The sequence below is a fragment of the Grus americana genome, chromosome 23 (assembly GCF_028858705.1).
Source record: "Grus americana isolate bGruAme1 chromosome 23, bGruAme1.mat, whole genome shotgun sequence".
NCBI classification, from domain to species: Eukaryota; Metazoa; Chordata; class Aves; order Gruiformes; family Gruidae; genus Grus; species Grus americana.
In genome coordinates this window covers 7,012,964-7,024,349 of record NC_072874.1, presented here as the reverse complement: position 1 = coordinate 7,024,349, position 11,386 = coordinate 7,012,964, and the positions used below count along the sequence as shown (strand labels likewise).

At 50.4% G+C, this 11,386-nt stretch overlaps 1 protein-coding gene across 1 annotated transcript; it reads right to left on the bottom strand.

The window, feature by feature from the left end:
• Positions 1 to 4,782: 4,782 nt before the first annotated feature.
• On the bottom strand, positions 4,783 to 10,656 carry EDN2 (endothelin 2). Its single transcript, XM_054802404.1, has 5 exons — positions 10,444 to 10,656; positions 9,906 to 10,050; positions 8,630 to 8,749; positions 7,699 to 7,803; positions 4,783 to 6,913 (listed from the first exon to the last, which is right to left on the bottom strand). The coding sequence occupies exons 1-5, from the start codon at positions 10,505 to 10,507 to the stop codon at positions 6,802 to 6,804; spliced, it is 546 nt and encodes a 181-aa protein (XP_054658379.1). The 5' UTR covers positions 10,508 to 10,656; the 3' UTR covers positions 4,783 to 6,801.
• Positions 10,657 to 11,386: the final 730 nt, after the last annotated feature.

The following is an 11,386-nucleotide window of genomic DNA, read 5'->3' as shown; positions in this document are numbered from 1 at the left end:
GTGGATAAGGGAAGAGCAACTGATATCATCTACCTGGACTTGTGCAAAGTATTTGACGCTGTCCCAAACAACATCCTTGTCTCTAAATTGGAGAGACATGGATTTGATGGATGGACCACTCGGTGGATAAGGAATTGGCTGGATGTTCACACTCAAAGAGTTACGGTCAATGGCTCGATGTCCAAGTGGAGATCAGTGGCAAGTGGTGTTCCTCAGGGGTCGGTACTGGGACCAGCGCTGTTTAACATCTTTGTTGGTCACAGGGACAGTGGAATCAAGTGCACCCTCAGCAAGTTTGCCAACGACACCAAGCTGTGTGGTGCGGTTGACACGCTGGAGGGAAGGGATGCCATCCAGAGGGACCTGGACAGGCTTGAGAGCTGGGCCCATGTGAATCGTGTGAAGTTCAACAAGGCCAAGTGCAAGGTCCTGCACATAGGTTGGCATGATCCCAAGCACAACTACAGGCTGGGTAGGGAATGGATGGAGAGCAGCCCTGAGGAAAAGGACTTGGGGGTGTTGGGGGATCAAAAGTTGAACATGAGCCAGCAATGTGCACTTGCAGCCCAGAAAGCCAACTGTGTCTTGGGCTGCATCCCCAGCAGCATGACCAGCAGGTTGATGGAGGGGATTCTGCCCCTCTACTCCGCTCTGGTGAGACGCCCCTGCAGTGCTGCATCCAGCTCAGGGGTCCCCAGGACAAGCAGGACATGGAGCTGTTGGAGCGAGTCCAGAGGAGGCCACGAAGATGATCCAAGGGTTGGAGCACCTCTGCTATGGAGACAGGCTGAGGGAGTTGGGGTTGTTCAGCCTGGAGAAGAGAAGGGTCCAGGGAGACCTTAGAGGACATTCCAGTACCTAAAGGGGCCTACAGGAAATCTAGAGAGGGACTGACAAGGGTGTGTAGTGATAAGACAAGGGGTAATGGCTTTGAGCTGAAGGAGGGTAGATGAGATATTAGGAAGAAATCCTTCCCTGTGAGGGTGCTGAGGCACTGGCACAGGTTTCCCAGAGAAGCTGTGGATGCCCCTGGATCCCTGGAAGTGTTCAGGGCCAGGTTGGATGGGGCTTTGGGTAGCCTGGTCTGGTGGAGGGTGTCCTTGCCCATGGCAGAGGGTTGGAACTAGACGGTCTTTAAGGTCCCTTCCAACCCAAACCTGTCTATGATTCTATGATTCTGTCTCACCTTTGCAGGGCAACCTGATGGAGCAGTGCTTTGAAGATGGACATGCTGTTTCCTTTTGACAAGGGAATGGCTGTAAGGTCTCTTCAAAGGTCTTAGAGACAGGTAAGAGATGCCCAGTAACTCATCAGTGAGCAGGTGTGAGGTTGAGGACTGGACTTCAAACAGGCTCATAGGCAGTATAATGTTCCTGCTGAGTGTCAGAGGAAGGTGTGACAGATGGACACGTACTTCACCCAATAGTTTTACGCCAGCTCTGCCTGCCTCAGCTTTCCTACCAATCTCCTCTTAAAGGAAGCGATTAAGGGTTAAACTGGAGAACTAGTTCCCATAGGAGGGATTTTGGTGGTTTATACTTCACTGTTGCCTGGATCAGATAAGACAGGCTGTGGTCAGTTGCTGTGATACCTAGACCTGGGCATGACATCCAAAGAGCCCATGGCTTTCCTTGCCCCACAGCTAGGAGATCCTGCAAATGCGGGATGCAGCTGACCACAGAGACCTCACCAGCCTGTGGCAGAAGGTGTGAATTATGGAGCTGACATCCACTGTAAATCTATTTGTTCCTTACTCCAGCCAGTTTAAGACAACCAGTCAAGTCAATAATCTTCATACCCAAGGATGCTGGAGCTAGAGACAAGATTTGGCAACTGTAAACACAGAAGTTTAATCAAGCCCTCTATTTCCTTGTCTAGAACTACCCATTGACATGTGCCATATCCTGCCATAGTCTGAAGGGTGCAAGGCAAACCACAAGGCTGCACCCTGGCCATGGCCCAGATGACTGGAGAACCTTTTGGTGGTGGAGGACACTGAGAAGCTTCCATTCCATTGAACTACATTATTCTAAGCTTGACATTACAGCACAAGTGTTCACAGAAGTATTTCTCAGAGAGAAGACCTTTTGCAGAATATCTGCCTCAGTGCCTTGTAGCTTTGGCCTTAGTCACATGCAGGAGTGAAAGATTTCTGTAATAGATTGAATCTTACAGAAATGCAGCTGCTGGGTAGGCCACCAGTGCTGTCTGGGGGGTCTATACTGCTGGTCCATATTCAGCCTCCACAGAGCCATTGAACTTGTAGCTCAGACCAGAGATGCCAAAACCAAAGGCACAGGGACCAGCTGCTGATCCATGGCAAAGCATCACTCTGCACCCATTAGTCAGTTTCCCTTCCCCTCCTCTTGCACCATAGGTGTTATTTAAGAAGGCCCAGCTCTTCTGCAGGGTGATCCAAACCAAAGCAGGACAAATTATAAAATGCCAGGCAGGAGAATCTTCTAGCAAAGCCGATATCTGCCATGGACCACTTCTTCTTTCCATGGAAGCACCAAAGGCTGGCCTTGAAAAGACATCCACCCAAATACCCCTCACTCAAAGTATCCTTCTACTTTTATGTCAACACTTCTCTTGAGCAGAACCTATCGGTTCAACATTGTGAGATGTGAACAAAGTCCCACCAAATAAAATAATGCCTAACCTGATGAGGACAGAACTGTCCTACAGCACAGAAAGGAAGTTAGCTGCCTGTGGGCCATCTATAAAGGCTCTTCTTCAAGAACTCCTGCTGCAGAAAAAATGCCAGAGTCACATGCAAGGCACAAGAGGTTGACTTTTATGGGAACTGTCAATCATAAAAAGGACTACTCAATCAAAAAGTTGTATCTTAGGAAAGGTACCCTAGCACTTACACTTAGAACTGGCATTGTAAATTGCCTGCTTTCCTGGATTTTCCTCTTTAATAAAGTTTTTTTATTCTGTTCTTTCCTGTTATACGTGAGAGTTTATAAAATATGCCTCCTTCAACCTACTTCAGCTAATCTTTATCACTGAGTTCAATAACCTCAGAAAAAGCTTGTCCTCTCTTCTCCCTTTTCACCCTAATTAAGATGCTCTTAAGCATCTCCCTTCTCTTATTCCCTTGGGTGATACCTAATTAGCTCTTGTAATTAAAACTGTACCCGAAGGGCTGGGATTTGCACAGATGTTGGCATTGTTCCGGGCAACACCACGGGGTTGCTGCCAGGCTCAGGTTGCTCCTCAGCATTGGGTGGGACACCCGAGGGGCCTTACATAAAATCCTAGCAAGGAGGGCTTCTGAGATTTTTTGATGGTGGCCTTGGGGCACTTTTCTGGATGTCTGGCCTGTGGTATTTTTAAACTGGTTATCCAGATATGTTGACTTCCAGTATTTCCTTCTGTAGTACTCACTGGTGAGTTCAAAGTTTCCCCAAGTGAATGGGGAGACCCTGCCCTGGAAGATTTTCCATCATTCAGCCCTACCTGGAAATTTTCCTCTCTTCATTGATTTTAGGGCCAGGAAAAAAAAAAAAAAAGAAAAAGAAAAAACCCCAAAACCAAACAAAACCACACACACAAAAAAATATCCCAAACAAACAAAAAACCCAACAACTCACCCACAAATGGTTTAGTTCAAATTTTCTCTCCTCATTTGTATGTCTCGCTTCAAGTCCACATATTTTAGCAGGGCTGGACAGCATTTCTTATGGTCACACCTCCAGCAAACATGATGCTCCCCTTGCGCTATTACTCTCATAGCTGGCTGGGCCACCAGCTGACCAAGCAGGGATGCTTCATTTTCTGAGAGCAAGGGCTGACTAAGGCCATAGTTCTTCTGTGACTTAAGACAGACAAATAAAAGGCTGGGCCCAAGGCTGGCTTAACAGACATTCCAAATGGTGGGGAAATCTTTCCTAGGAAATGAATGAATGTCCAACAGCCCTCAGCTTCCTCATTCACGCCACCTGAAATCAGTCCAGGCAGGATACCATGGTAATTACCCCAAACAGGCAAAATTTTCAGGCCTGTTCTGGGACAAGGTTGAACAGAAGAGGGGAGAATTGCACCTCAGATATTATACATAGGAAATTTGCAGTGTTTCAGGGTACCTTTTTTCCCATTTACCTGTAATTCAAGGATGTTTTAATCATGGACCTTTATCATTAAAGTCATAGAAACTATGACTTATTGTCATAGAAACATCTGAAGGAATCTGGCTTTCGCATGCTCCAACACCAAGTCACAGGGTGGAGGCTTGGCTGTGGGTGATGCAGCTCAGTCAAGAAAGCTGAGCAATAGGAAAGGATGCGGATGAAGCTCTCTGAACTACTCTTCCCAGGGAGCAGTGGAAACACACGAGGAAGTACTATGGTTTCTGGGTATGCAGCAAGCATAGTGCTAGCTATTACGTTAATGTTTCTTTTTTATTCCCTTCTCACAGCTGCGCCATGAGATTCACTGAGTTAACTACACCAGAATGATCTACGGTGTGGTCTTCATGCAAAGATGACCATCAAATGGACGATGGCTTTTTAACTGTATTAAAAAAAAATTAAAAACAATCAGCAAAACAATGTTTTTAAAACTGCACTTAAAAAAAAAAGAGTTAAAAACAATCAGCAAAACTCAGATCTAAAAGTCAGTGGGTTGCTCAGGACCATTCACAAGACTGCACAGCCTTCCCATTCTCACCCAGCTCTGCTGTCCCACTCACTTTCACAGTGCTTTTGGCCATCTGGATTTCTTTCACTTCATCCACCACCACCCAGCCATCAAATAAGGAAGAAAAACAGTATTGATGTTTGACGTTATTTATTACAAATTAAATTTGGCAAATTACTGTCTAAAAAAATCAATAGATTTAAATAAATATACAGATTTCAGGATGCTACATATGGCACGTGTGCAGTAAGTCACTTAAAGATGAGACATTATACACACAAGGAGATATACATAGTACTTTACAGCAGTAGTTTTATTTTAAATTACTAGGCTCACATTTAACCATGTGCAAAGTTTCCTCTGGAACAAACCCTTTCAGGATTTTTTTTTTTTTTAAATGACTCAAACCTTCAGAAGGTTAAATATAAAAAAGATTCTCTGCAGCTTTGGGGACCAAATGATTAGTCTGTTGTTTCATTTACGATACAATCAGTTGTTCTCATTTTTCCCCTCCTCTAGGGCTTAAAGCAAAATCAAGGAAGTATTTTGTATGTCCAATGGGACTACACTTGCAACAGCCACAGGTTTTGGTCCACCACCAACTTCAAGCAGCCTTTTTAAATGCTCATGTGTAATACTGGATTGGGCAGCAAGGGGGACCCAACAGTGGTTCCAGGAGAGCAATTATTTATCTGCACGAACCAGATGACAGCTGCATCCACAATTTATAATAGAAGTTAATCTGCCCAGGCAAACAAAAGTGCATTTGTGATACAGCTCCAGAGCCTTGAGATTGCATTTGCCTGCAAGATTGGTTTCGAGGTCTTGGGCTCAGCGTTTTTTCTAAATTATTCCTTCCCTCCTCCGGGCCAGCCGCACTGTGCTGCTCCATGGCTGGGGAAGCAGCTGTGATTCTGGCATGGGTTAAAATCCGAGCCTTTCTTCTGAAGCTGTACAGAGAGTGCTGTGCTCTCTTCTTACTAATCCTTTCCTCCACATCAGTCTCACCTGGCTGCCCCTTGCCTAATTCAGGTTATACTCCTCATAGTGACATGCTATCCATATACTGGTCATTTATTATATAGAGTCTGACTCAGAGACCTGATCTAAGTGAAGCAGCAAGCAAGCCATCGCGTGCTATTTTCCCACCACCCATCTTTTCCGCCCCTAGCCTTTCCTTTCAGGCAGTGCTGAAAGAAAGCTGGGATATTCGGTTAAGAGCTGGAAGTACTCTACTCTGCTAAGGGTACGTTGAAGGAGATGAGACAGATTCACAGCGCTGAACTCATCCAGACTAGCAGCTCGGCTCTGCCTTGGACCCAGGCTATGCGGGTCTGCATGCACAGGGCTCCTGCAGAATTACAGCTCCACTTCAGCCTCCCCACCCCTGCTGCTGCTGTGCCCGATGGCAGGGGTCATGCTTGGACTTGATGCAAGCTCTGGGGTAAGCTAACCTCCACCTAAACAAGAGCCAGTTAAGGATGGCCCTTCAGTGAATTTCTCAGCCAAAGAATGCCACTGACTACTCAGCTGGCTTTCAGGCTTCTGAATTGTACACATTTTTAATAAAAACTGGGAGCTGTTGTACCATGGGAGTCTCTTTCATACGCACATCACACTGTCTGACAAGAGTAAAAAGTGCAAAGGTGGGCTCAGGCAGGCCACGCTGGAGGCAGTTTATCCCCATCTACAACGACAAGCCAAACCACCTTTGAATAGGGCCAAGCTGGAACCATGCTCAAACGTGGCTCACAGGCAGCGCAGACCAGGCCGGTGACAGGGGCTCAGGGCTGCAGGTCCAGAACTGCACAGAGCCGTCTGGTTTACAAGTGATTCAATCGCCCAGCGCAGGCTGACCCTCTGCCTAGGACTCCAGTGCAGAGTTAAGATAGTATTCTACCAGCAAGACCCTGGCCTGATCCAAAAAGGCACAATTCATCTCCACGACACATCTATGACTGTATAGAGAGACAGTTTTCCCTTTACAACAGTCTCTGGAGTGCATGCAGTACTGGTTCACGCAACAGGAGCATGGAGACTTCCACTTCTTCCCCCTTCCACTCGTGGCCTTTCCTTCAGCTCTAACTACCGACAGCGGAGTTAGTGGCACCCACGGGACTCCAAATTCTTCTGGTGAACTTGGTATGCACCTGTTTCTTATCTCTTCTTCTTCCGGATGTTTTTCTTCCAAGGCAAAACTGTTGGCTGTGCGCTCCTCCGAGAACGATGCTGATGCTTGCGGAACCGCAGACTGGAGATGGCAAGATCCCTGTAAACAGAAGACATGCAATGTTGATTCTCCTGTCCATTTTCCTGCTACTCAGCAGCCCATATTATGACATTTATCTACTCCTCACCAAGATTTATTTTGAGGCAAAAGATGGTGGAAGAGGGAGAATTTCTAGCTGCAGCTGTATTAAGCCACAGAGGAGATCCATCCAGCCCAATATCCTTCCCACCAGTGGCCAGTGGCAGAGGATTCAAGGAGTCCTGCAGCAGGGCATGACTCAAGTGATGCTTTCCCAGATCTGCCATTCAGGAAGTGTTCCCACAGCATCTGATTTAATTGCCACCAGTAGACCAACCCTTCTTCAATTTGCCAACTCCCTTTAACTCATTTACAGTCCTAGAGCCTGCAGTTTCTTCCAGCAGTGAGTTCCACAACTCACTGATGTGATGATGTGAAAAAAAGCTATTTCCTTTGGTCCAAAGTTGCTGCCCAATCAATCATTTTCCTACATGATGCCATCCCTCTCCCCTTCCCGTACATCACCCGTTTGCCTGTCCCATATCAGAGGAACATCCCACTCCAATTGAGAATTACATTTTATGTAATATTCCTCTAGTTTTGGAATGACACAAGCAAAGCTGGTTCCCTTAGCTGTTAGCCTTCAATTCTACAGAGAGCAGAACTAGTCAAGTCTACTCATTGAAAGGGAGACAAGAGGGAGAAGTCAGGTCAAATCCAAGTGGTAACTGCAGTCTGGGGTCACAACTGCAGATTTCGAAGTGCTTATGAGGGACATTCAGAGTGGATTTAAGTGGCATGCTCACCTGAGAGCTCTCAGCAGGCCATGATGGGAAGGCCTTACACCACTGCTCTGCAGAGACTTCATTGATGCTCCAGAGCTCACTGGGAGCTTCAGACTCTGGAGGTACCTAATGAGCAAGAGGAGATGCATGAAGCACTTGTATCCAGCCATGCTATGGTAAATACCAGGGGGAGTGTTGCTCTAACATCTCCAGTGACAGACTAAGACAGTTGAATGCATGTTTTTGAAGGGTTAATTGCAGCTATTTGAGAGCTATTCATAGCTCGCTTTTACTGCTATCCTCTTCTGTCAGACCTCACTCTATTCACAGTCATATTTAATGAGTGGGGATTTTAACTATTGCCTTGCTATGAAGTTAGTGACAGATCTCCACAACGACTTTGCTCCCCACCTCCCCACAGTGTAAGCAGTCCCCTATGCCGCTGGCTGAAGCAAGACAACTAGGAGCCCACGTGCACTATGAAAAGAGCTGTCTACAGAAGGTATTTGACTTCCAAGTCCCACTCCACAGCAGTCCTACTCTCCTGCAGCCTCTCCCACGTGAGCCATGCAGGAGACACAGGTGTCCCAAACCTTCACACCCTCTGCTTGTTCCTCTCTCCATCTGTTGCCAGCTCATCCCTTCCCTCCAGCGCACCCAGCACTTCCCCAGCCTCCTGGCAGCAGGAGTGATGGAGGTAACATTGCTTCATATCAGCTAGTAAAGAGACTATTGTACAAGAAAAACACCCTAGTGACACTTTGCCAGGGCCTCTTGGGAGGGGTACGAAAGCCACTAGACAAGTTTCAGCTGTTTGCAAAGAGCTGCACGGCCATCCCTGGGGAGGCCGTAGAGTTACTCCAGCTCCTAAGCTTTGTCCTAAGCTTTGTCTGTCTGCTTGCACCCTCTCCGAGCAGCCCCCAGGGACATCCCCAGGACTCCCCTGACTTACCCAGGCTTTGCCTGGCAGAAGGTGGCACAGATGTTGTCCCTTGAGTGTGAGCACTCGCACCTGCCAAGCGATCTCTTGCGCCGCCTTGGCGGGCTTCCCAAGCCATAGGGAGCGGTGTGTCTGTTAAAAACAAAAGAAATCAGCTATGCAACCAACTTTTGATTAGCCAACAGGTTTATAACACAGTCCTGGGAGGCAGCCAAGCCAGTGCCAGCATAATAAAAGACTCATCTATAGACATAAGGTGAAAAGGTCACTGATATGTCTAAGCCTTTAAACTCCAGCTCCTCTCCCACCTACTGTTTACCCACCCTACCCCTCCCAGGGAGATTGCCGTGCCAGTATGCGCAGGGTTGCAAATGGAATTTTCTCTCCTTGCAGCAGCCCAGGCGCCCGTGCAAGGGTCGCCACATGGGCTAGGCGAGCTGGCAGTTCACCTGGATGGCAAAGCGCATGAGGAGTGTGGCTGCCCCAGTCCACCCACCCCACCAGCAGCAAGCAGCCAGTTTCTCAAGCACAGAGATGCCTTCCCTCCCCCCGTGGGTTTTAACACACAGGACATAGTACAAATCAAGATGTCTTGGGGCCATAACAGGTTCTTCTGATCACAGCGTGCTTTCAGAGCTGTTAGCACATTCCCTCTCCATCTTTGATCGCAATCTACTCTCCCAGAGGGTTTAGGATTGGCAATGACTGCAACTATTCTCCGAGCAAGCAGTGAGTTGTAATTGCACGTTAGTAAGCGTGATTATAACCACACCTGAGTACATGTGTTTTGCTACAGTGTGATGGCCATTGGTCTGAAACTGCCTGGAAAGCTGCTGTAGCATTCCTGAGGGCAGGACTTGGCAGCCACGGGACTATAGTGCCAGCCCACCACTGTCTCATTAACAATACTGGCAGTCAGCAGTCAGGGTTACAGTTCACAAGTGGGTAAAGTAACTTTCTGATTTGCAGCTGTAACGTCTTGGTGTTGCTTTCAGTTTGCAGAGGTACAAATCTCAGAAAAAGATGAACCCACGAGGAGGCAGCACCCTGTGCTTTCACCCCACTCCCCTGTGGGTTATACTCAAACTCTGGAGCAGAAGCACAGCTTGCCCCTTTCTAGACGTTGCAAAGGACTGGACTTGCAATGCTCTTCGGAGCAGGTGCTACAAGAGCCTCACAGCACTGGGACCCTTTCTCACCTTCCCCTAACCTAAGCCCATCTTCGATCAGAAAGCACAGTCACTCATCAGCAGAGCCACCACCCCCAGAAAGCTACGTTCATGCTCACCCAGGTGTGTTGACCCAGATGATGTCCAGGTGACAGAAGTAAATGCATTCCTTATCCAGCCAGCTGTTGCAGGAACATCGCTTGGTCCTCGGGTGTGCAGCGCTGGCTGCGGCCAGGTGGGACTCCAGCGGCGGATGGCCCATACCTGCAGCAGAAGGAGGAAGGGATGAGTTGCAGGCTCGGTGCAGAGCGCTGGAGTGCCCGTCGGTACGTCAGCTCTGCAGTTACACCTCCAGTAAGGAATATGGCGATTGCAATGTGCAGGCAGTTTTAACGGGAGGTGCAGCCTTGCCAATCAGGCTGCGGGCTCATAAAGGATCTGCGCAACCCTGGCAGCTGCAGGGGCTACCCCTGGGGCAAAGACACGGAGAAGCCACCGTGCAACGCTCCCCACCCTGTGGTCAGCCTCCGGGCAAACCCGGGGCACCCTCTGGCACCCCACGGAGCCCCGCTCCCCCAGCCGAGGGGGTGCAGACAGGTCCCCCTGCCAGGGCAGGCACCCCCGGGGTGCCGAGCCCCCCTCCAGCCCAGGGCTCACCATCTTCCAGGAGGGCGCAGAAGGCGAGCGCCAGCAGCACGGCACCGGCGGGGTGGCTGGGCATGGCCGCGGGTCTCGCAGGCGTGGGGCTGGGATGGCTGGAGAGAGTTGGAGGCTTTTGGGGTTCTTTTTCTCGTGTTTTCCTCCTTTTACCCCCGGCTCTCCCGCCGCTTCCCCGCGCGGAGATTTAGCCGGAGCCGCCGCGATGCGTCTGGAGCCGGCGGGCGCCTGGCAGGTGCTTTATAGCCCCGCCGCCGCCGCGTCACGGCCCCGCTCCGCCCCGCCGCGTGGAACGGCCGCGGGGGAAACAAGCGGGGCGCGGGCACGCGTGGGGGAGGGCAGGGGGTGGCGCTGCGCGGGGCGGCCCCCCGCGGAAAAACCTCCTCGCAACCCAACCATCCGCTCTCAGCCCTGCCGCTGCGCGGGCCGCGCGAAACACGCGTGGGCCCCCTCCCGCCCTGCGCTGCGAGGGGCAGGGAAGCGCGGAGTGGAGGTGGGGACGGTGCGGGGGGGAAAGTTGCCGGGAGGTGGCGAAGAGTGGGTGCAGCGTGGGGTGGTCGTGCTGGGGGAGGCGGGGGGAGGGGCGGCCGGGGCGGGGGGGACAGCGTGTGCGGGCTGCTCTGCAGCGCGGGGTTTGTACCCCGTGGAGGGTCACGAGTGGGAGCTGCTCCTGCCCCCGCGGCGTGGCCGGGGCTGTGGTTCGGAGCCTGCCGGCAGCAGGTGAGGGCAGGAGGTAATTTGCAGCCGCCGCCGGCAGATGGAGCGGGAAGGGTGCAGGCAGCGCGTGCCGCCGTGGGAGCCCGCTGGCCGCCTGCCCCACGCGTGGGGGCTGAGCTCGGCCCCGGGTGTTTCTCCGCAGAGGGTCCCCCAGGCTGCCCGCAGCCCCGCGCTGCTGCTGCAGGAATGGCAAAAAAAGGGCGAGCGAAAACTACACGGTTCAGCA